We start from the raw sequence: 27,183 nt of genomic DNA, 5'->3' as shown, positions 1-27,183 counted from the left end.
AAAAGGCATGAAAACTACAAACCAATAATTGATGTTATCAATTTTTGATTTTTATTTCATTAAATGCATGTTTTTCAGAAAACAATTTCGAAATATTTGGCTCCAAATTTGTCATTTTATCGCTAATCGTGCCTTTTAATTTGTAACATTGAACAAACAACGGGCATACGAATCAGCTTCGCGGGCCGGATGTGTTCCGCGAGTCGTAGGTTAGGCACCACTGGTGTATATATATATATATATATATATATATATATATTGATATTAATCATTTATTTTTAATAAGAGTGCTTTTTGGGCTTACGGACTTCTCCCCTTGTGGGAAAATTATGAGGCAAAGGTTAAAAATCTCACTTTTAGTGTTTATATTTTTTAAAAGGACGAACATACCATCTGTATGTTGTAAATCGATCCGAATGTTATAACACACAATACTATACTCACTGAGCGATGTGGTAACGCGGATGTGTTTAAGACCATTTACATAAAATAAAATATTCCACGCAACGTTTTTAGATTGAAAACATTGATTATGCAAGTATTTGACTTTTTTATTTATACTGTTTATTGAAGTGTAGTTTTCGCAAAATGAAAAATTATTGTCGCCACTTTCATTCAGGGTCACCTTTCAATTAGAAATTCATACGATATATTGCTTCAAATATGCCATTTTTGAAATCAAAGTTACGTGAGTTTCATTCGAAGTGATATTACTATTTCTATTACGAATAATTCCTGCTTCAGTGCCTTACAAAATAATTCATTCGCAGTTTCAGTTCAATTTGAAAGAAATGAAGCTCGTTGTTTCGACTTCAAAAATTACAATCAAATGTTTTAAATGATGAAACTTCTGATATGACATAGCTGATTAAATTGTGGAATGGTAATTTTATAATACACAATTTCAATGTGTATTATAAAATTCTATCTTAGCATGAAAAATGTATTGAAAATTCAGTATCTTATTAATAATAATATTATTATTATTACTATATTTATTTTGTGCAATATTTTATGAAAACGTTCACAGTTTCATTTAAAAACTAAGCATTTAGTTGTGTTTTACTTTCAAAATCAGGCAGTGTATGACAAAAATGCTAAGTTCTTTGACATTTCATTCAAATAAGAAAATGCTAGTGTGCAAATTTCGCACTTTAAATTGCTTAAATTTAGGTCTGTAGCTTTCATATCCATCAAATATTGAATTTGGAGTAATTTGGTAAAAATTAATTTGAAATAGGTCTTACCTGAAAAGAAATGGTTATGTTTTAAAAGTTGTGAGTGTATAAAAATATGATAAGCAATGGCTAGAAAAACTTTCTTTTACTTGAATTCTGTTAAATTTTCAAACTAGTTTGGGCCCTATTTTGAAGAAAATTTTCTTTTCCTTGAAAATTGCCTTGCTTGAATCATTTTTTAGGTAAAAAAATGCTTCGTAGTAGTCAAAGCATATTATATAAGTTGTAAACCATCGTCATTATTTGTCAAAAAAAGAAAAAGCATCTGTTTAAATTTTCTAAAGAGGAGATGTTATTGTTAAAGATACAATATATGAAAATAATATTAATTATATTTATTTTAGATTTTGTAAAAGCAAAACTTTGTATCCAATTGAAAATACTTTCAAATTTTTTCAGCTCCTCCTAAGTGGTCAGTTATACCAGCGGATGAAGTTGTTGCAGCTGGAGAAAGACTGGTTTTGAACTGTTTAGCATCAGGTTCCCCAACACCAAACATAGTGTGGAAAAAGTACACTAGTAAGTACTGAACCTTATTCTTTGTAGTGTATTTAATTATTAGAGATGTTATCTATGCGTGCTGACAAATAAACATTAAATTTTTAGTAGAAATAAGAACAATCCTTTTCCTTACCACTTTCCAACATTAACAAGGGCTGTTTTAAAGCTTCAGAAAACTGTCGGAAAAATCTGTGCTAAAAACTGACTGGAACTTAGAAATGAGAGAAATGTTTAGCTTCTCTATAAGCGTATTTCACGCATTAAAAACCGGAAATACCCCTAAAAGATTGCGTCAAGCTTATTTTCATGCTTTGTATTTCAAATACATATTTAGCATCGACAAAAAAGCAATCCGTTTTTTTTTGAAAACGTTTAACTTGAATGTTCTGTTTGTAAATACATAATGTCAAACATTCCAATTAGAATCGTACAAGCATCTCTTCTTTCCCTCGTTTCATCTTTAGAAAGTTAGTTTACTTAAATAGAATTTATCACTAAAACTGTTTTCGTATATTTCAGGCTTTCAAGTTTAATGTAAATCCAGAACAAAAAAAAGTAAAGGAGTATTTTCTCGCCTTTAAAATCTATAGCTACTATTCTGCTTAAAATGCACATCGTCATAGAAAATTAAAAATTGTTCAACATATTGTTGTCATTTTAAAAACACAATTTCAGTGTTATAAATTTGCAGTTATGTATCTTCTGCTTGATAAATCAGAGCTTTAAAAATTAATTTTAATATCTAAAACACAGCAATGAGTGAAACGTTCAGAAGTATCTAAGAGGTCAAAACCATTTTATGTTTTTTGGTCACTCGTGCCCACAATTCGCTCACATATGCACAGCATATGCAGAACAAATTAAAATCCTTCACTCGATCCTTTGATATCTTAATTAGGTCATCGTATCACTAATGATGCCGATCTTGGTCTTATTGAGCTATAATCTTCTTTTCTATCGTTATCAAATCACAGGAAAAACAGTACGCAATGAACATTTTCTTTTTGAACTCGTAACTACATAAATTAGGCTTTTCAGTAAAATAAGCAACTTTTTTGTCCTAAAAAAAACTAAAGTGAACCATGAAGAAACAAAATTTGCCGTAAAATAAGATCAAGCAATTTTAACAAAATTCTTTTGTAATAACCCACTACAGCTTTCCCTATCTTTAGTAGTAATATAGCAGAAAGTCTGGATCTCATCCGGATATCTGTTTGGGTGTCTGTGACACGCACAGCGCTTACACCGTTTAGCCGATTTTCACAAAATTTGGCCCAGAATTAGTTTGTAGCATGTGGTTGTGCACCTCGAAGCGGTTTTTCAAAAGTTCGATTTGTTCTTTTTTAAATTCCAATTTTAAGAACATTTTACCGAGCAAATGATCATAACGTAGACGAGCAAATTACCATAACACGGACGAGCAAATTACCATAACGTGGATGAGCCAATTGTCATAACGTGGAACACAGGCGAGCAAATGAACAAAACAAATTGGCAAAAAAAATGATCATCCATTATTTGTAAATATACAAGCTAACCTTTTAGTTTCTTCTAGTAGACCTTTTAATTTTCTACTGCGGGCAAAGCCGTGCGGATACCCCCTAGTTAATAATAAACTGCTTGGTTATAGGAGTAACTCTTTATCATTAGTTAAGCTTTCCCATGAAGATAGAAACACGATCTAGCGAATCCTATAGCGCAATCCTATATAGAAAGTAAGGGGAGGGGCTTCATGGTCTACGAGGCCTTATTTGCCTCACCCTCCTTATATTTTCACTATTTTTTGGCCTTTTTCACAAACCGTAACTATAGGGGAGGTCAGGGTAATAAGAGACGCAGTCAAAAGATTACGAGGAAAAAAATACTTGGACAACTTCAAAAATATGTAGCATAAAGTACCAGATGTAAGAGAAGGTGGCCTAAAGCGGGTAGGTTTCGAAGAACGTTCGAAAATTGTAGTTTTTGGATTTTTATCACAACAATTTCGATTTTATTTCCTAGCGGTTCTTGAAAAGGGGTTTTTGTATTGCTTCAAATCCAGTACTTATTTTTTATCAAACTGTAAACATTTGAAAAACCCGCTTTGCCCTACCAGGGAACTCAAAGCGGGTAAGCTAAACTATATGTGGTTTAGTGCATTTGCCAATCAAATATGAAGTTACAAATGGTTAAAATAGTTGACTATATACCTGGCATTATATAAAAATATATACAGCAGTTGTACTTATCCAATCTAAATTTAGCACATTTGCTCATAAAACATAAAGAAATAACTGATTAAATTAATAAACTAATTTATTGCCATCCTAAAAAATATTTTTTGAAGTTATACTTATCCTATTGAAGTAGAAAATCTAAGTCAACTCATGAGTCAAGAAATTATAAATAAATATATGATTTAAGTCCTATACCCGCTTTTACGCGCTTTGCTCAAAGGCACGTTTTTTATTTCACCAATTATAACATTGAATTTAAAAAAGAAACAAACGAAAAGACTATCGTAGTTTGTAGGTGGATAGTGTCAGAATAACGTAGTATTATTGACAATAAAAAAAATAAGCTGGTCTTCGACTAATCAAAAGTTACAAAGTTTTTTTAGAAATGTATCATTTTTTTTAAAGCCTGGTTGCGCCATTGCGCTTCACTGCTGCTTCTCTGGGACTGATTAAAACTCGGGGGGTGTTCAGGTAAACACATCATACGTATGCATCGTCGCTTACACACTATAGGGGGAGGGCATACGAAGGCCAACTCGCTTTGGGCTACTACCCTCAACTATACTTTACTACAATACTTATTTAAAAGTTATATATAACATGTTATGATTTTTTTCATACAATAAAAAAAACCTTCACATTGAACTTACCTTAAAAGTTCGTTACTTTTCTTACGGTTTTATTATTTTTTATTTTGTAGGTGAGGTGTTTGGGAGTTATTAATGGATAAACTTCTGACTAGGGATTGCAATACCGGTATACCGAATACTGGTATTTCGAGCAATTTTGCAGTTTTGTAATACCGGTATTTGCTGAGGAAAATACCGGTATTTTCGGTTTTTTCTGAAAATAATAAATAGTTTTAATTCAAGAATTTTCAATTTAACTTATTAAATATCTACTTATATTTTAAATGTACATTTATTTTCCCAAGATACAGAACCGAAATCAATCTATTAATGTAAAAATTTAGCTTCAAATGCATAAACTAATAGAATATCATTAAGAGCCATTGTCTGTAAGGATCAAGCAGGTTGTGATTGTTGACATTTTAGATTTTGTTTATTTTTGTTTTTTTTAAATGTTGTTCCTTATCATGAATGTAATGTTTGTGCAAAATATGAGCTTCGTCTGCCTTACCGTTTTGGGGAAATTAAATTTTTAAATTTAGTGGCCGTGGCACATTTTTGCGTGTTTTTCAAATTTGCAGATTTTAAAGTACTTGTTACTTTAAGCGCTCCAATAATGACATGGATTTTTAAATTCTATACTATTGTGTGGTCTTCTTAGATACTATTACAGCTGTCAAATCGGTGTCACTACGAGGGCGACGGCCATAAACTCCGTTAAAAAATGACCAAAAATGATTTTTTTTACTACATTCAATGCCAATTTTCTCAAAGCGCCTTCATGATGACACCAACGTTTTTACATAAATTCCTAGCTACACTTGCATACATCAAAAATATGTAATAAAATTGGTGTCACTATAAGGGCGCCAGAAGATATTGTAACTGTTATGTGATAAATTTCACAAAAATGCAAATGTTTAAAATCTAACTACTACTCTTACCCTCATAGCAGAGATCTGAAACTAATTAAGTTTGATAACCAACATATTCGTCTAACATATGAAATAAAAAAATCGGTGTCACTCCTATTACTTTCGGAAATATAATCATTCGAAATTAGTATGTTATGGAGGTATTTAAAAAAAGACTTTTCTAATTCCAATGTTTTTTGCACGGTTTGTTTTAAACTTTAATATTACATTACAGTAGTGACACCTAAAATAATATGTTTCTAATGTTTTTTTTATAGAAAAGCTTTATAAAAAGCATTAGAAACGCAGGAAATCGATATAGGTACAGATGGACGTATTGTGTAATGTGCATTATGGCTAAAATAGTCGTACAAATATTCATATTTTTTCAACCAATACCGGTATTAATACCGGTATTCTGGTATCATGTTTTAAAAATACCGAATACCGGTATTGAATTTTTGGTCCGGTATTGCAATCCCTACTTCTGACCAAGAGTATGATTATTGATGTATTAATTTTTGAAATCTGGAAAGCCTTCTTTATTTACAGGTTGTTGGCCAGTTTCTTAGTATCCCCTTTTTACTTTGGGGGGGGGGGAATAAGAGACAGGTGTCTCCTATAGCCCCATACTAACAAATATGTTTGTCTTAGGTAAAATACAATGTGTTTGGTGATTAGTCTAAGTTTAGGCAGTTCATAGAAAAGCTTTTTTTCAACGCAGCCTAAATCTAAAATCAGCTATACTCATCAGATTAGACCATATTTAAATGTTACAAATGTATGATTTTATAAGTAGAGTGTCTGTAAGTAACTAATAATTCGCTACTACTTCATTAGATAATAAATCGCCTAAGTTAATTTATACTTAGATACTAGGAAAAAAAGCCCTAATAACACTTGTGCTCTTTATACGTTTTTTACATCTTTTTGAATATACTTTAGAGAACTTTTAAAATACTTTCTGGCCACTTTAAAAATTATATATTGATGTTTTTGGTTAATCCCTAGGTTATGTACATTATTTAGAACTATCAGTAAATACTTTTTAGGAGCATTATTATAGAAGAAATGAATTTCACAAACACATTTGTAAACATTAACTGTTGAGAAAAAATATTTTTTTTTTAAATGGATGAAAATAACAAAAATTAATAAATATTGGCAGATTTAGAATTGTTTGCAGATGTTTGTCCTTACACATCATGATTTTACCTCGCTATATATTTAGAGTTGCAACATTAGTCTCTTATTACCGCACATGGGGTTATTAGAGACAAGAATGTATTGAAATTTTTAAACATTTTTCAACTAAAATATTTATGTTAAATAATCATCTGAAAAATCAAGAGGAGTTCATTTAGTTCTTTTAATATGAGGTGTTTGTTTTAAGTTATTTGGAATATTAGTATAGATTTTATTTATTTGTTTTGTCTCTTATTTCTCCTTTTGTCTCTTATTAACCCAGCCGCCTCCCTTAGTGATAATTTTTTTTTTCTTTCAGATCAGAACGTGAACCCAGAGATTTTGAATGCTAAAGATCAAAACGAAAGAGATGGAAAATTAATATTATCTTCTGTTTCATATAAAGATGCAGGTTTATACGAATGTGTAGCAGATAATGGCGTCAACCCAAGTATCGCTGTTAATTTTACTGTCACAATACGTGGTATGACTTTAATGTAGCTAAAATTTGCGTTGCACTTTAGAAAAATGTTTTAAATTTAATTATTCTGTAGAGCTTAATATTATGTTACCTTACTTCATAGTGTAAATGGCTTCGTAAACATTTCATAGTGCATTTTAACTCAGAATGAGACTCTTACTCTACGAATATGAGAAATGTTTTCGTTAATGCATCTGCAATTCATTTGCAGCACTTCCTGTTGGAAGAAGTTGATATACTGATTGTTTCGAAAAATATGACGCTTTTAATTCGTTTTCACTTTGTTTTCAAATAGTGTGCTGAATGATTTTATACTCAAAAATGAGTACATAATACTCGGTTTTGAAATTATTACTTATTCAAGAACGAGGACAAATACCTCAAAAATGAGCTCACATGTTGATTTGAGTATTTGATGTGTATTAGAATGTTTCAAATTTGAATACCACGTAGTGGAAGCCATTTTGACTCGCGATATGTTCAAATTTTAGTACTTTTTCGTCATTTTTGAAATTGTTGTTTTTAGAGTGCAGTGATACTGATCATTTATGAACACTTATTCTTGAACATTTTTGTCAGACATTTTGGGCAGTTGTTGATACAATATTCTGTAAAAAAACTTTTGAATTTTTAGTGATAATTGACAGTATTTTTACAGATATTAATTATGGCACCGAAATTTTTTTACCTGTCTTACGCAAATTTTAATTGTATTCTTATTGATTTAAAATTTAAAGCAAAACCTTTATAGATTATATTCAATTTTCAGCCCTACAGTTTGAAGTCATAAATATTGAGACAAATCAGATACTTTGCGGATTATGTATGATTCTCGCAGTATTTTTTTGCATGCGTTAATTTGCAAAATTCTTTTACAGAATTGACTTAGTTATTTTTTTTTCTTTTGATTGCTTTCTTTTTCAGGGAAGCTTTAAGTTTTAATACGAGTATGCACATAGTGTGCTATAGAAGAATTTTATTATTATTATTATTATTGTTATAATTACATTTATTCTAGTACCCTTGTTTACTTCCAAAGCCGAAAGAAAGACAAGTTGTCGCTCTTTACTTAAACATAAAACTAAAATTGTATTACAATTCTGGAACTTCATATTTCTAAACACGAATTTGTTACACTTGCTGTTGGAAAGTGAAGAAGGTTGGACAATATTACGCATTTTTTAAAAACATATAACATTTTGTGTATTAATCAAAAGTATGTTTGGATTTCGTTTAAAAATATAGAAATATTCCCGATTCTTGACATTGTGTGGCGCTGCGATACCATATAGCTATACTCCATTACGTCTGCCATTTGTGTTATATACTAGACGCAACCAGTTCATGCAAAGATAATGTTATATCCGCCGCTCTTGTCTTCACTAAGACATATCACTTCTTATACCTGTGCAGTTTGAAACATTTGGGAATATACAGCTTCGTTTTCATCCTAATATGCGAATTGAATACAGTATCATCCTCACAATTCTGACGACCTGTATGATGAAATGCTTCTGCGAAGGTAAGTTGCAATTTTACTTAACATTCATTTCGATTTCTGTAATACTGTATTTTATCAATATGTTATTGAATTTAAAAACACATTTTTGCACAAACATATACATTTTGTTCACGTAAAATACCACACATTAGATACATTTACAGCGTTTTTTATAATTATGAAATTGATTTCTATGATAATATTGCAGTATTAATCGATAGTGAACCAGAAATAATCTTATAAAAGAAATATAGAAAATAATCTTATTCTTAGAAAGAAAATAATCTTATTTTTTCCAAAAAATTTTGGAAAAAGTTTTTTTTTTTTTTTTTTTTTTTGTAGTTTTAATTTGATGCTCTAAAACTATATTCTACATCAATTCCATATTCTAAACAAAACACTCAGGTTTACTTTTACAGAGTAACGATTTGTGCGAATTATAATGGGAATGGAATTTATGGAATTATATCCATATTTTAGAAAGGTAATTTTTAAAACTTTTATGAAACTTTTGTTAAAATACAAAAGACGTATACAAAACCTTAGAATTTAATTATCTATACTAGCGGCCCATCCTTACCTCGTTCAAGCAAAAAAACTACCAATATTAAATACATATTATAGACAGGGTGAGGGGATAGACCTATGTCACTCAGTAAGAATGCACCTTTCAAAATGTAAAGGAATTTTTCAAATAGCTGCAATGGTTCCGGAGATTACCACGAACATATAAACACACAAAAAACCATCCTTTCTTTTTATAATATTAGTATAGATAGATTATTCCAATATTGTGACTTAGTACTACATTTAATGTAATTCTTTGTGTTATGAATTCAATTTAAAAAGTTTCAATTTAATTTAGAATACATTGTTGGTGAATTTGCCTATTATATAAATAGCATATATTAGTAATTTTATTTATAGACAAGTACAGTTTTAAAACTAATTAAAACTCTTTCTGCAAATTAAAGTAATATTAAAACATTAATGTATAAACATAGCTGTGCTTTCACTGCAAGTTTATTAGTTAAAATCTAAAGTTTCGTTTCATCTGTTATCCTGCGAACTTTAAATGACGTTCCTTCTTGAAAACATAATATTAGAATGCGCATCAATAATTTTTAATAAAAGCAAAAAATGATGAGCTGCTGTGTTTAATTAAAAGCTTAACCCGATTTTTATGATTGAAATACCTATTGATATATCTAATAGTCACCGAAATATCAAAGTGATTATTGCTTTAAAGCTGTGCTGAAAGCAGCATTAAGTTAAAAATTTCTTAGATAAAATCATACAATAAAATGATGGTTTAAAGTAATTTAGATTTGTTGCTACGATTAAATAAGAACGCATAGTACTTTGAGGCCAACTGACGATAAATTACCTTTTAATGTGGAGTGGAAATAAATTGTTAAGCAAAACAAATAATCCACATTACTTGCTGGTGTTCACACGTCTAACATATATATGAATTTCAGAATATAGAACTTTCAGAGTTAGAGAAAAAGTTAACATTTTATCCTTTGACGAAAATTATCTGTGAGTTTAACTACAAATATAACATGTTGACTAAAATACTACCAAAAGTATTTTTAACTAAATTTCTCTCTGCCTCTACTTAAATCCACTCGTTTTACTTTTTGTTGTCAGAAGTATATTTAAAACTACAAAGCTATCTAGTATTAAAACATTAATACGTTATTTTTTACATTAAAGGATAACTATTCATTCTAATGGTTAAAGCGCAGTATCTCTAAAGGATCATGCAAACGTTTATCATGTGCAAACGTTTTCTGTGCCAAGGTTTCAGACAGTAAAATAACTAAATTTTGTAAATAGTGAATATTCTGGTTAAAATGAGTTTTATACCACAGCATAATTGTCATTCAAACACTTATTTCTGTACAATTGTTTAGTGCAAAGAAAAACTGATTTTTTAAAGAAATTTAGCTATGTGGTTTGACCTAGGTAACGCTGGCATTACATTTATGTCTTCCTTCCAATAGCATTCATCATTTAAAATAATTCCTCATTTTAAATAAATCTAAATATTTCCTTGAGAAGTATTTGGGAAAGATTATTTCCTATGTATATGAACAACTTCGTTGTTATTTTAAATATTTTTGAATGATTTCAGATAGTTCATTTACTTTCAATGTACTAAACACTTCTTTCACATTGCAGTTAAAATTGAACCGTTCAGTTTTTTGAGAAGATTCAAGATTGGTGAAAAAGCTCAAGTAACTTGCCTTATTGCATCAACAATAGAGGATATAGCATTTCAGTGGTTAAAAGATGGGTTTTCATTAGAAGAATCGAATAATATTCGACTCAAAAGTGGCAATGACTTTTCAATTTTGATTGTCGATCCTGTCGACTTACAGAGCGAAGGAAACTATACTTGCAAAGCATCAGATGGCAGTAGCTCTACGTTACAATCTGCATATTTGCATGTTGAAGGTAACATAAACTTGTTTTTATGCCACATAGATACACAGCTATTCATGACCTTCAGATCTGTTTACAATTGATATCAGATAGGTAGAGCTGTAATACAATGTTTTCAGAATAATTCAACCAGTTGTATAAGATTTGTACTGAAGAGATATGTATAATTACTATGCGGGAAACTGCTTTTTTTATAAGCTCTATAAATAATATGAACGTTTTTGGAACTTTCTTCTTCTTAGTTGTTAGGTACGAAAAAGAATTTGTAGTGATTTATTTAAATTAAAAGGTTTATATTTATGCCTCCAACATATGCTCCAACATTATTATACATATTATGTACATATGCACCAACATTATTTCTTTTAATTGTGTAAACTGTACCTTTTAACTGAAAATACCGGTGGTTCTAAACAAACTTTTATAGCAAAACGTTTTTCTTTTTCGAACTATCCATAGCGAACGGATTTTTTAACTGTAAAACATGTAAATGAGGTGTTCAGCTCGAGATCTTTTGAATTAAAAATGTTTCGTTTTAGTCAGTGGAAGGGGTAACTTGATGGTCTCGGATTTTTTTGAATTTAACATACGTTGAAATTCATAAAAAAAAAATAAGAAATGCGTTTTTTGTTTTGACTCAAAATGACAATTTCGCTACATAAACTAATTAAAAGTGTTTTCCGGCCACTTGTTGCGGATTTTATTTATTTATTTATTTATTTATTTTGAATTTTCAGGTGTGCAATTATGTAAAAAGTTCCTTAAAAACCCTCATTTTTTCAAATGCCTCTAAAATCTGTTAAACGAAAAAGTGGAAGCTTTCCTTTTTATGCTCAGTAATACTAATAAACTGTTAAAAATGAAAAATTTTTGAAATTGACATATTTGAGAAAATCAAAAACATTACTTTAAACTTTTTTTTTTCAAAAAAAAATGGGAAAAAAACTAAAGCACATATTTTAAAATGTAGCATATGCTTTTAAACAAGAAAAAATATCCTTTTGTGAATAAAACAAACTGAAACAAATTATATTCTACCGTTCGTGAGATCTCTACTTTAAAGATTTTGACGAAAATCCCAAGTGAGAAATCATGACAGGGCTGCCATCTTTGGCGGCCTATATCTCGGCCCAGAATTTGTTTTGGGCAAAACAAAAAAAAACGTATTTCTTAATTTTTTTATGAATTTTAACATATGTTAAATTCAAAACAATTCGAGAGCATCATGTTACAACCCTTGTTGAATTGACATGGATTGTTTTTTTAATAGTTTTCAGAGATATTTTACGGTTCATTATGCATTCTTTTATGCTTTTATTTAGTTATTTTAACTTTTTTAAGAAAATGCGCGAAATATAATTTTTAGACTCCTTTTTTAATCAATATATGAGCTTCATTTTCGAATTATAACACTTAAATCAACATTTTTTCCTTTAATAACGGTGAAGAAATTTTCTTAGGGTTTTCGTTAGGATTAGGTTAGGTTTAAGGGATTTAATTAGGATTATTCTTTTTCTGATTTAACTTGTAATTAGTTAGATCGAGAAAATCTAATAACGGTGCTCATTTAATATGTCTTTTTAACAGTTAAAAGATTTTAATAATATTTCATCCATTAATGTGAAAATTAAAAAGAATGAATGTTTTTTACGCATTGGTTAGAAAATGTTTTTTTTTTAAATTTTAAACTTAATATGTTCACATGTGCTACTCTCAAAGTATTACACAAAATGTACTTTTAAAATAGGTCAAGCCACTTGTAGTCTTTTATATGAAATATCAAATTATTGGCAACACTTCAACAAATTTTATTTTTAAACTCCTGTAAAGTATGTTCATGTAATTTTAAGTTGTATTCTATAACCCTCGATTTTACCGCTTTTAGCTTCTCCTATTTGGACAAATGAAATTACAGATATAGTAACAGCTCTTGGATCATCGGTGCTTATACTTTGCCGAAGTCATGGTTCTCCAATGCCTGTAGTAAAACTCAGAAAAATTTCAGGTATACAGAATTTTTTATTGTCCTATCCCTATGACGTCTAACAAACAAATACATTTTTATGTTTGTTACGCGCAGTGTATGATATCCGGCCTTATGTAGAACGTCATAGTTCTGACTTAAAGATTGCATTGGATGAACGGCTCATACTTTGTAGATAGTGCGGAATTTTATATATATTTGTTTATGTAAGAATCATCCTCACAGAAACAGGCATGTAATTCCTGATTTAAGTAATAAACTAGTATGTGTTTGAAAGTACAAACACGGTAAAGATGTATATTAATTTTATGCGTAGAATCTGGCTTTGAAATCCAGTCCACATTTCTTAAAAAGACCTGAATTTAAACTTTAAAAATGTGAAAAATTCTTTATTGAAATATAATGTGACTATACAATGGCAACGGCATTTAAAGCATAGTAACAAGATAAGTTTATTATTAATACGCCAAACAATGAAACAGTCAAATGCACATTGAAATTTACACAAAAATTTTTAAGTTAGACATTAGAAAAGCATATGTATATATATATATATATATATATATATATATATATATATATATATATCAGGGGCGACAAATAGGGGGATCAAGAGGAGGCGGTTGCACCCCCAAATTTTTTGCGCAGAATGATAGAAAATGGGTGAATTCAGTTTATGTAAGTTGGAAACCAATGTTCATTAAAAAAAAATCTCGCTGGTTCTCAGTAACTATTTGATGAAACTCGACACATTCCCTGACTATAAAAAGTGCTTTTCGTTATTTGGATAATGACTTGGAATTCATGAAGTATTTTCCGGCCTTTTCAGAACGTAGAAAACTGATGGAGAACCATGGTTAGTTTTAACTAAAGAAGACATTTTCTCATATAGGCTAAATATTTCATACTTGTGTGCCCAGTGTAACGATGGTATGTCCAATATGAAAGACTCGTGCAAAGTGGTGTGGCTGCATTGGTTTTCAAAAGAAAATTTCTTGATATTTTACATTCACTTTACGCTCATTTTTTAAGTGTATATTTATTTAATGAGTGTTCACCGCTTTCTTCTGCTAGTAAAACGTTTCAGCTGCTCAGTGCATTATATGCTTTCAAAGAAACTTCTTAAAAATACATGTGATTATTGAATTTAATAAAAACATATCAACAAATACCTCTAATGGGTATAATAATGCAATCTCGGAGTGACACAAAATGGTCTTCAAGAGTTAAAACCATAAAAAAAAATTTTATAACTTCAAAGCAGTGATTTAACGACTGGAAGAATTATTACAAAACGATTCTTTCAATGGTTAGAAAGCCCATGTCTTTCGGCATGTTTGATTTTGTTTGAATTTTTATTCAATTTGTTTGTACTGAGGAAATTTTTTGAAAAATACTTAACTTTATCAAAATATCTTCAATCCGCTACCCTTAATTTTCAGATTATTTAAGCCACAGTTCAATCTACAACTGATCTGTGCACCATACTAACATAGTTCAATCTACAATTGAAACTGAAAATGAATTTTACATAGATGTATGTTTCAATCAAGCGTGAAACTTAAAAAAAAAAAAAAAAACGACAAAAATCCACATGATGATGTGAAGTCAAACATTGATTTTTAAAATTTTGTATGAAGTAATAGATTCAGTTTCGAATGAAATTAACACAAGGTTTGATGATAATTATTTTTCTGTATGGTTGGCTCTATATTATCTGGATTAAATTTTTGAAAAGAAAAACAAAATGTTTCAATTATGAGTAAAATTTTTAGCACAAGGCAAGAAAAATTACAAGCAATATACCGGCAGACCGGTTATCACATCCAGAGACTGCAGTTTCCTCCTTGTTATGGACTCATCAGTCTGGAATAGTGAATAACAGAGCTCGAGGCAGATGACATCTCATTGATGCTGAAAGCGCCGACGAGACAAGATTATTCAATGATGAAAAATTAAGCCCCTCACAATTTTTGAAGTTGCCTGAGTGATTTTTAACAGCAAGATATAAAAAGTGTTTTCATAGATCACTTTGTTACTTCAATTATCTCAGCTAGTAGAGAAAGATTTTTTTTATGTCTCAGGATGTTAGAGAATTATTTTCGAAGCACAATGGGCAAATCATTCAAACGAAGTCATACATGCTAAAGGGTATGAGCTTTGCCAACACCTTTTATGTTTAGCTGTACTGGCAAAACAGCACGACACTGGGCACTGATAGATTAGTAACACGATTCCCTGCTCTTCCGAATTCCAAAAACTATGCATTAAAATTCTCCAAAAGGTATAAAAACTTTAGTATCGAGATGTTTTGTATAACTTATTAGAAAGTGAATCAAAATTTTAATAATTTCTAAACACTAATTTTTATTCATATTAAAACGATTTTATGATCACTTCCTGTTAGCTAATGTGTGCTTGGTACCGCACTGTGGTAGTACATATTTAAGAAACTCGACCCTCCAAATGAAATGCTGAAATGCCGCCCCTGATATATATATATATATATATATATATATATATATATATATATATATATATATATATATATATATTAGGGTGGTCCTTATTTTTGAAGTTGCAGATATTTTACGCGACGCCCCCTCAATTTGTTCCATTGTACAAATTAATGATCCTTGCAAAATTTAAAGTCAATCCATGAGTATTAACACGTGCCCCTAGGGCCCCCTTCTTTGCGTTTCGAAGAAAAATTTGCGGATTTTCTCATTTTTATGTAAAAATATTCTAACATTTTATACTTAAAGTAATTCTGAACCTCAATAGGTGCTGCTACTTCCAGACCGACCATTTTCTTACTTTCATTTTTAAAATTTAACATGTTACAGAGAATAAAATGTAAACCAATGGCCTTGGGTCGAGCGTACCGCTCTTCTGCGCTTGTTCCAACCAAGCGGCAGGGGAACGCTTCTTCCCATCAAGATGGACACAAGGGATTCTATAGTCCATTAATGAATGATCTAGGCCATTAATGAACGATCTTTGACAACAACAAGTTGCCTCCTCCAGGCTTTCGGGGTGTTGATCTACAAAATTCCCTATGTATGTAATAGGTGTGTCAAATAGAGTCGCAAGGTTTCAATGCTATAAATATAAGTAATTGAAATTATATTTTAATTCGCTGTTCTTTAGTTATAAATATACCTAAATGCTTATGCAACTATTAATTTTTAAAATATAAATTTCGAAAAATCATCGATTACTGCTAACATAAAAATATACTGTATTTTCCATAGCTAAAATATAAGTTAAAAAAATATCCAGATCGGAGCAATCTAGAAATCTATACTTTAAACTAATGTTATTTTATTTCAGTACATAGTCCCAAGATTTAGAAACCGAAATTGGTATCTATCCTAACCTGTTGAACTTTTGTTTTCTACAGCTGGTCTACCACAATGCAAAAAAGCTTGCCAACTATTGATAGCATCTCGCCTTTCATCACTGTTAGACAGTTGCCCTATTAGGGATAAAGATATTCATTTATTTACAGCCTATGCAGATGCAATAAATTTAAATCCAAATGACCTAGTAAATACTCGTACATTCCTTAAGAGAGCAAGAGAAAATCTTCGAGAGGTAAATTAAATTTCATGAATTTAAATTTAGATTTTGTAGTTATTCACTGGGATACAAAGCTACATCCAGATGTAACTGGAAAAAGAACGCCGACAGGATTACCGTGAAAACTTCAGGTCCTAATATTGAACAGCTACTCGGAATTCCTTAGATATTTCTTCAGTTGTATATGATATCTTACATGATAGCTCTTTATTGCTAACTTCTCTAGCTGCAGTGTTTGGTACAATGACTTGCAATACAAACCATATAAATTGTGCATGCGTATTTTTAGAGCAAAAATTGAACGGTGATATATTACATTTGGTTTGCCGTCATCATACATTTGAAATCGTACTGCAGAGTTTGTTCTTAAAGAAATTCTTGCCTTTCTTAGTTCTAGATCAGATATTCAATTATTTAAGCGCTTCAAAATTTTGTAGAAAGATCTCCATCATTCAGAACTTGTAACACTTCAATCAAGTACACATATTACTTAAATTCTAAAAGACGAAGTGGATGACATATTATTGTTCATAAAGAGCGGAATTGAGAAAGATTACAGAGAATTCTCATAACTTGTAATGATATTTCCTGGTGAATTTCCTCCTACAAAGATATGTTTTCGGCAACCTGTAGCTTATCTCTGAGCCACATGGGTGGCAAAAGGAATTTTTGTTTGAAAATTTTTATTATTTAGGAAACAATTTAAATTGACCTTACATGAAAAGAAAGCCCTTCAATGCTGTTTTACAAAGCTGTTTTACAATTAAATGCTGTATGAATATATGGTTTTTCGCAGCAACCTAATCAAGGCTCCTTTGAATAATATAATATGTTTGAAAAACTAGCAGCGTACAAAATGACGACAAACGTGCAGCAGAAGCAGTGATTGGAAAATTCATAAATAACTTAGGGTATTTATGGGATAAACTAATAGCTTTGTCCGTATTGGATGAAGGAATTAACTTTGAAGGTAGGAAAAGACTAGTTCAAAAAATGCTTGTGATAAGGAAGACGTGTCTGATGACTGTTGAAGAAATTTCAGATAACAGTAGATGATTTAGAATACTTTCTTAGTAAAGATCTTCCTCTTTATAGAATCAATTACGAGTCAATAAAATTGTTTGATAAGTTGCAAATACTAAAATATATTTTTCTATTTGATCCTGATTTACGGCAAAATGTTTAAGCTATTTAAAGGGAAGAAAGATTGTTAAAATACTGAAAATTGTGAATGATACAACTGAAAGAGGTGCACAATATTAATCGAAGAATTTCACAACTAATTTACCAAATATGAGTCACAAAGCAATTTGTTTTACAGACCGTCCAAGACTATCGGGGAAAAAATACACACTATCGAGGTACAATGAGAAAATGAGAAAAGCGTACGATATTGAGGAAAGTTTCTAAAGCATTATTTCATTCTTATTCAAAGTAATATCTTTAGATGATATAAAGTAATTAAAAAGGTTAATTTTAGTGCTACCTCACTGTAAAAATATTTTGCAATCCTAGGAGAAACGATGTACTGGGTCTGAAGTGAAAACTCGGAAGATTTGTGGGAAAATTATCAAAAGTGTTTAAATTCAACGGCCTAGGGGCACGTGTTATTATTGACCGATCGAGTTCAAATTTTGCACACGTTACTTTTTATTATAGTGTCACAAAACTAGGGGGCGTCACTTGTTGAATTCCGAATTTTTTTTTTTCCCATATAAATAAGGACCACCCTAATATATATATATATATATATATATATATATATATATATATATATATATATATATATATATATATATATATATATATATATATATATATATATATATATATATATATATATATATATATATATATATAATTGCTTTAGAAGACGTAATATGATATTTTTATTAGTTAATGTTTAATTTTATAATTTAATCGCTGTATTGCCGTTATTCCGATAATGTCATTCGTTCAAAACGCTTTATTCTAGAAAATACCATCATTAGTTTAGTGTCATTAAAATTAATATATATTCTTTTGATTTTGTTTTTAATTTCCGTACTTTAAAATTTCTTTTTAGGGCATCCTCCTCAAGATTCTGTTAATAAATTATCGGAAATTACTTCTAAGAACGGCACTTTCACTTTTGCTTCCATAAAAGCGGATGATTCTGGAGTGTATATATGTGAAGCAAACAATGGAGTTGGCAGTTCAATAACCAAGAATTTCTCTATTACTGTGGAAGGTACCATATGGCAAAAATAATAATCTACATATTGTCCTAATCTACATATTTTCTGTTTGTGAATTTAGAACATATTTTCGCATGTATAATCAATTTCCTAATGAAGAGATATTTATATGATTAAATTCTAATTTATACTTGTTATAAGTGTTGGAGCTCCTCAAGGCATTACTTCACTTATAAATAGTAGTTAATGTTATTGTTTAAATATATAATAAGTGTTTTTCTAATGACATTTGTGTTTTTATAAAATGAGATCTTCTAATCGTTGACATACTCAACAAAAATAAGTTCAAAAACAGGCTTTTTTTCGTAAATGCTTATATAATTCTTATTTGACAATCTAGTGAAATGATTTGCAAATGTGCAGGTGTCTATGCTCAATTTAAGAAAAAAAATGATTACGTCGTTTCTTTCTCTAAGTACGGAATTATTTTTGTTGTTTTTCTCACGACAACACAAACAAGTGTTGTTTAGCACTTGTACTTTTCGATTTTTGTATTTTTCAGCGTTTCGAATTACAATCACTTGTATTTGAGTATTTTACGTAAGAAATCAAAATGAGAAGTTCGACCATGCTACCGAAACATAAACACACATCATTACGTTTCAACCAATGGCAAAACAATTTATTCTTACCAGTGTAAAAAAAAGAAAAAAAACATCAACTTTTTTTCACTGGGTTTTTTACTTCTTATTGAACGCTTGTTTTTATTGCAAAATGATGCCTCTTAAGCATCTGCCTGCCAACAATTTCTTCTCTCATAAAGTTATCGTTATACAATAATAACGAACGATGAAAGAGATGTGATGTTAGCAGCAGAAAAATGATGGTTACATGCGCTAATGTATTATTAACACATGGAATAATTATGTTGTATATATTTGTGTATTTCTATACAAAGTGTTCATTTCTAGATTCTTCAATCACATTAATGTATTGTTGTCTTCGATTAATTATATCCTATGCAGGTGCTTCGATCAATTATATGCTATGAATTATTATGTTGTATATATTTTCGTACTTCTATAGAAAGTGTTCATTTCTAAATACTTCGATCACACTAATATATTATTGTCCTTGATCAATTATATTCTTGCACCATAGATGCATAGTTTAAATAAATGTGCTGCAATTCAGTTTTTACAAAACTTATTAATACAAGTAGTTGGTTGAAAGAAAGGATGCGTAAGCTGTTAGTGGAAAATGAGCGTGCTTGTTTATTTTTCACTGTTATCTTACTTCTAATGGGGAATATTTCTTAAACTATAATTAAAATTTACTCGAAACGTATGGTAAAGTAATTTTTAGTATCGAGTATTTTGAAAATTTTGTTCATTTCTATTCCTATTATCTTATTCTTGTCTTTGGCTCAACGTGGCGCAATGGATGGGAAAAAAGAAATGTTAAATATGTTTGAAGCCAAGAATTAAATATTTACGAAAAAATTTCTCGAAAAAATATAGAAATCGTCAATACTTTAATATGGTAGTTATAAAAATAATATTTGACTGTGCATATGATATGCGTTACTGTTTTGCGTTTAACGTTTCACATTTAAGCATTTTTTTCTTTAAAATGCTGTGGCAAAAAATACATTAATAATTTTTCGATTCATTTTTTACGTTTTACCTAACATATGTTTTTGCTATTATGAACAATATTTCTCTTTTAACTTTGAATTTTTTAAATTTCCTTTTTTTATAGTTGATCTCATCATTTTTAAACAATTTATTCAGGGTTTATGCTGTATTAAATACCCTGATTCAAGTTAAATTTTCGATGCTATTTTCTTAGATATTTTTTTTCTGTGATTCAATCATTGTAAAACCTGTAACTACTACTGTTCTCACACTTGATGATCTTTCAAGAAGAATATTTTTCAGATTCGACTTTTTACTCCTTCTCAAATGAACCCATTTTGACCAACCCAAAATAATGTGCGCTAAATAATGTAAAAGCGTTTTGTTTCTGGCTCATGCAAATGTGTGTTTAAAAGCAACTGATCATGCTATTTATGAAATCGTATAATATGTTTACCGATTGAAATAAACACAAGTTGCATCACTTTGTAATTTCAATTTTTATTATATATTCTCCACACGTGATATTAAATGTATTTTGCTATTTGAACAGAGTATAAACAAAAGGCTTTTTATTTTTAATTCGTTTTTTGTGGCAATTTATGTTTTGATACATATGTATCAAAATTTCTTTTTAATTCAAAAGTTTCTCAACATGGGGCGCTGTATGCACACTATCGCAAAATATTGCAAGCTTGGCAGCCATGCTCGAGAGAAGACTCCTATAACAGTTTGCAATCTCATAATCATAGATGACTCTATTTGAGTTCATAGGCTACGATACTGAGCATTCAATACGATTTTTTAAGCACAATTATGACTTCAGAAATTGTGCTTATTATCATAGTTGGAATCTCACTTTCCCTGATAAGGTTTCATGCAGTTGATGCAAGTAAGTTAAATTTTCTCTTAGTATATTTGTAACATTTAAAACATTAATCGGGGCTTAATTTCAATAGAGGCTCAAGGAGCTCCACTCCAGAGCTCCTTTAACCTGTTCAATGTTTTTTGAATTATACAGAGATTCAGGCTATAAATTTATGGTATTTGGTATACGTTCTAAAGAATGTAGAGTTCCTGTACTTTTAGGTTAGAAATTAAGCCCTGAAAATTGGTACAGTGACCCATTTTTGTTATTTATTGTCATTTGAATGACTCTGTGCTCATTTGTATTTTTTCCTCAATTTGTTTTTGTAATGTTCATTAGCTTAACTGATGCTTTTTAAGGGAAATCCTATGTTCAAACATGATTACGAAATTTCGAAAATTCGAATAAACTAAACGCGTGTATATACGAGTATTTACAGTTATAATCAAAGAAAATGTAAGGAAGTTGAGCTAAACCCTAAATGTTCGAGTTTGAACGTAACTTTACAAATATTATATCTGTTCTTTGACATTTTTGTTGATGCATACGTCACGTACTGATCAAAACAACTTACCAGATATACTAATTTGCATACCCTACAAATTGAGAAATCTTGCAAAAAAAAAGGAATGAAAACAAATCCATTAAGAAGTTCCACTGAGCTTTTTAAATAATATCCTCTATTGTTCTAAATTGTAATATGATCACTTTTCTTTATCATTATTTGATACGAAAACTTTACATGCCTTTAAAGTAATCCTCAATTTTTAAGAGGATATAAGCTTAATTGTTATTGATTGAATTCATTGACTGTTACATTTTTACCGCAACCTTTCTGTTGCGCCTTTTTTTCCCAAAGCTTTAGAAAAAAGGAAAAGAAGCGAAAGAAAAAAAAAAGTTTTATAAGATGGTGAATAATAAGCTATTTCATTTCGGAACAGCATACAATGTAGTGTAATAAACATGAACAATGTTCTTTTTTGGGGGAGGGATGGAAAAATTATATATATTTGCACTACATCTAGCAGAAAATTGCTTAATATTTGGGTGCTATGCTCCAATAAAGTACGAATTTCTTGATTTATAGCTTTCCCTATGTGTGGAGTTCCTATTTTGGTCAGTTATTGTAGAACTAAAATTTTACTTTTATAGAACAGATGCTGCTAATTTAAAGTAATCTGTCTACATTTAGGAAGCTAATAATGCATAAATTTCTCACGAGACCTACTTTTTTCATCGCACTTGAAATAATTTCTAATATTTAAATTGCTAAAGTAATAAAAAAACATACACTTTATCAAATGACAGTGAAGTGTTACTATTACCCAAAAAGTGAACAATTAATACATACCAACATTGAATGACTAACATATAGCTTTGAAGCGTGTAAGGTAGGTATGTGAGATCTCACTTAGTACATTGCAATCAACTGAAAATCGAATAGCATTTCAAGTTGCTAATATTAATGTAAGTTCTTGCAACATAATTAATAAATTTGATTTCCTTCCATTTTAAATAAATTAATTCCTTGAATAAGATAAATTTCAGTTTATTTATGTATTTTTTTCGTCTTTTAAATTGTATTTGTTTCTTTAGGTGGACCAAAAATCCAACCATTTCAATTTCCATCCAACGCAAAAATCGGTGACAAAGTCACTGTCGCTTGTTCGGTTAAGTCTGCCTCGGAGATTCCTAAATTTCGATGGCTTAAGAACTCCCATGATTTCGGTAACATTCCAGAAATCAGAATTAAGAATGACGCTGAATTTTCCGTACTAATCATTGACCCTGTTCAAGAAAACAGCACTGGTAATTATTCTTGCATTGCAAGTAATAAGCTGGGAGAAGATATATTTTCTTCTTTTCTTCGAGTGGAAGGTAAGCATTAAAAGAAAGTTTATGCATTAGAAAGGTTTATTTCAACTATTTCTTTATTATTGCAATTTATACTGTATCTTAATTTATTTAGAGCAGTAGTTAGAACAACCCGTCTATATAAAGCTAAATTTAATAATAAATAATAAATTGATGTTTGAAATTTCTCCATTTAATGCCATTTTCAGACAAAAAATATTTTTCTCTCTGTACAAAAATTAATTTGAATTATTTCCAGAACGTTGTTAAAATAATTTTGAGACAAAGCGTTTGCAAAAACAGCTGAAATGTTAATAATTAAGCTTAATAGGGGTATCTCATGTAAAAGGTAAGAACAAATGCTACTATTCTACTTTCATGTAACTAAGTTCATGTAACTTGCGCATATACCTGTGCACTTCCCGAAGGATGTCCAAAACCATTTGCTGCAAAGGTAATTTTCTGTGCCAAAAGTTTTAAAATATTATTTTTTATGCAATAATATTTTAAGTATGTAATAACCCCTTTGTTTGCGTATTCTAATGTGCAATAAATATTTGAACGATGTGTTTCCCGAATATTGCTCCAATTTAAAATATGGTGTATGGTAAAAATACAGCAACTGTATTTTTTCAAATTTTCTTGAATAACTAAAAATTAAATAATCAATACGTTACTTTGGTCAGCTGCATTCACTATACAACACTACTTCATTTTCTGTTTAAAAAATTTTGAAATTTCAAAGTCGTAAAAATTAGAACTTAAAACAATCTCATGTTATTAGCAAAATTTATCTTAAAATACTGTTAGAAAATTCCAATCCGACAAATTATTTCCAGTTAACGTTCAGTGACGCGGAATTATCCTAGTTTCCTGTGGAAATAAGGTATTTCGGTTGAATCGTTTCCTGAATCTCTACAAATTGGATGAATGCAGATTTCACACTGGTGTGATTTTTTAAACAACCAATGGGAAAATATATTCAGCTTCTTTATTAGGTGTTTCGCCTTCAGTTCAGTTATGGCCCATCCAGACAGGCCGAGCCTCATATGAGGGCCAATTCCAGTCTCTATATATAGTAGCTTTGCAAACATTGCACTATTTTAAGCTGTTCAGTGCTTTGCTTGCTATTCTGGCTTTGTTTTGGCCATATTTGCTTTAGGAACTGTTCGGGTTGACCAGGAAGGTGCCAAACTAATACTATGAACATATCTAAGCTTTCTCTGAAGATTCCTGATTTATTATAAAACCATGACCGACTTTTATTTGGAAGGTTTCTGAATTCTTCAGATTTCAGGAAGGTTACTGACTTTCAGTGGAAAGTTTTTTGCCAAATAGGTTACTGGTGGAAATTAGATACATTAGCTGCTAAATATTCTCCAGAAACCTTTCGGATTTTTTTTTTTTTTTTTGTTTACAGTAAATCTGTTATTCTACCTGCAATCTTTCATAAAATTTTAAATTTTTCAGCTTGAAAAATTAATCTATAATGGTACATAAAAATATATATTTGTAAGAACTAATCTTTAAAGATCAAAATCAACGTTTAAAAATACAGAAAACTTTGTATACAATGGTCTTAAAGCGTCATTTTTTTTTTATTGCAATATTGTATATTTTTGTGCAAGAATGTAATTTTATTTTCTCTATTATTGATTATTTTTATTTATTCAATGAAGATCATCATTTGCTGAAACATTTTGTACTTCAGTAAGCCATTACATTTATTCTTAAAAAAATTATTTCATATTTTTCAATTAGGACCTCCAAAATGGTTACATGAACCGTTTGACATCACTGCTAGTATTGGTGACAAAATAACGTTAAAATGTGAAGCATCTGGGTATCCGAAGCCGCAAGTTTCTTGGTTCCGTGTTACAGGTAAAACGTGTTGAATGAGTTTTTGCACTTAATCAATACTTAAGCGTAAAACATTTTTGCATATGTACATTGTGCAAGTTCATCAACACGTAAAATAGATACAAAAGATAGCTGCACCAAAAGCTCGCCGTAATGAATCTTTATGCGAGTATGTCAGTTGCATAAAAATTAACTGTAGCTCTTGATTAAAAAAACTGATGAAGTTTGCTTCACCCACGCAAGTAAAAGCGCTGCCGCAATGTGAAATTATTAACTACTGTATTAACTTTATTATCGGTTCAAGTGTCAAGAGAGTTCTTTTGGAGCTAAAACAAATTTTTAGACGGGAAAAGCAAGTGTGCCTGTCTTGGCTGATATAGTCAAAAGTATCCAGATACAAAGATATTTGAAATACAAAACTGCCAAAATAAATAAATACGCTGTAGGATCTCCTTTGCATAGAGCATTTTCACTAAATATTTAAGAACACTGTCCACCAGCTTGTCTTGTGAGTCCACGGTAAGAATTGACAACTGTTTTCACTAAAAATTGACTGCGCTGATATTGAGATTTGTGAAACAGGTGCAAAGAGTCACCAAATGAGATTCTTTTTTTTTTTTTTTTGCGCAAAAAGTAGTACAATAGACTATTCATTTACTCCAGAGATGACATTTTTCTGTACCATTGTAGTTCAATTTACACAAGGACGGATACAACTAATGGGTGATGGGGGCGATCGCCCCCTCCTCGAGCCAACTCGAGGAACTCTCCCTCGGTATATTTTCGATACTGAAGTTCTAAAACCGTAATTTTTGATGATCTTCAGTAATGTTACGAATATGACGGATCTTCCTTGGAATGTTTTCAAAATTGTCGTCTTGAAAACGCAATTGTAGAACATCTCTTAGCACTTTAGTGATGGGGTTCGGAACTTTGTTCGGGAAGTTTTCCTAAGATGGGTTTTGTGGGCTATCCCCTGGAAATTTTTTCAATTTAAGTCGACTAAAAAAAAGCAATTATAGGGCATCTTTGATGGCGTTAAGGTAAAGGATGAGGTTTAGTACACTTCTCCGGAATTTATTATATTGAGTCTATCTTCAATGAAGGGAGCGGAGGTTTGGGAATTCATAAAAGTATGAAGTAACTGAAATCAATCGCCCTTCCTTGAATACTTTCTGGATCCGAACTTGAATCTATGTTCGTAGAAATTCCAGCCATAGCTAATATTTTTCCTGAGCGTTTTGCAATAAATTATTTACATCTAGTTTTAAAATGCGAGTGCAAAATTTCATTGAACTGATTTTTTGTTTTTTGTTGTCAAGTTATTTGGGCGCTGCTCCAGGGTGCTTTTTAACTGAAGTAGTAGCAAATTTGGGCCCCAAAAATTCTCCCAACGTATGGAAAAATCCATAACCCCTTTTTTTTTCCATTGAAAAAGAGGTTGCTTGTAATCCTGAAACACGTGCATAAAGTAATCTGTAATTTTTGTGCAATTATACGTTTTTATTCTTTATTTTTATCACAAACTATATAAAATGTGTTCTTTCTTTCCATTTTAGATGAAAAAGAAATCAAGGAATTTATTCCATTTGATAAATCATTCTGGAATGAATCCTTTCTTATTATTCCTGAAGCAAATTCGGAACACTCTGGAACATTTTTATGCGAAGCTAGCAACGGTATTTCACCAAAATTAACTTCTAAAGCTCGGGTTCAGGTCATAGGTAAGACATTTCACCCAGGAAATCAAATACTATGAAGGGTTATTTTCAACTCTGATGATATTTAGTGCTATGTAATAAATGTTTCAAAAAATATATTTTTATTAAATTAAACACTAGTATTGCAACATTTATATCGATATGTTTTGAATTCATTTTTTATACGTTAGGAGATGAATTTTTCTTAAATTTTCGATTAGTTTCAATTTCTGTCAATGTGTGGCGCCCCTGTACCGTACGTTTCATTTTGAGAAATTATAAGGTTTTACTGGTAGAGTAGAACTTGACATGATGTAGCTTGTTTGTTTTTCCCCAATGCTAAGCAACTTCAACAATATTGCATACGGATATTTCTATTTTGCTGTATTGACAAACCGAAAAATG

General features: G+C 30.2%; 1 protein-coding gene across 1 annotated transcript in view; it reads left to right on the top strand.

Annotated features, from left to right (window-relative positions):
• Positions 1–27,183, top strand: part of LOC129234361 (cell adhesion molecule DSCAML1-like) — an 87,420-nt gene that overhangs the window by 11,813 nt on the left and 48,424 nt on the right. Inside the window, exons 6-13 of the mRNA XM_054868355.1 lie at positions 1,638–1,757; positions 7,003–7,167; positions 10,853–11,128; positions 13,002–13,121; positions 18,748–18,912; positions 22,961–23,242; positions 24,980–25,099; positions 26,638–26,802. Of these exons, the coding sequence (XP_054724330.1) occupies positions 1,638–1,757; positions 7,003–7,167; positions 10,853–11,128; positions 13,002–13,121; positions 18,748–18,912; positions 22,961–23,242; positions 24,980–25,099; positions 26,638–26,802 (1,413 nt within the window). The remainder of the gene's footprint in view (positions 1–1,637; positions 1,758–7,002; positions 7,168–10,852; positions 11,129–13,001; positions 13,122–18,747; positions 18,913–22,960; positions 23,243–24,979; positions 25,100–26,637; positions 26,803–27,183) is intronic.

Source organism: Uloborus diversus, chromosome 1 (assembly GCF_026930045.1).
Source record: "Uloborus diversus isolate 005 chromosome 1, Udiv.v.3.1, whole genome shotgun sequence".
Taxonomy (NCBI): Eukaryota; Metazoa; Arthropoda; class Arachnida; order Araneae; family Uloboridae; genus Uloborus; species Uloborus diversus.
The sequence above is the reverse complement of the archived record's forward strand: the minus strand, read 5'-3'. Positions and strand labels throughout refer to the sequence as shown.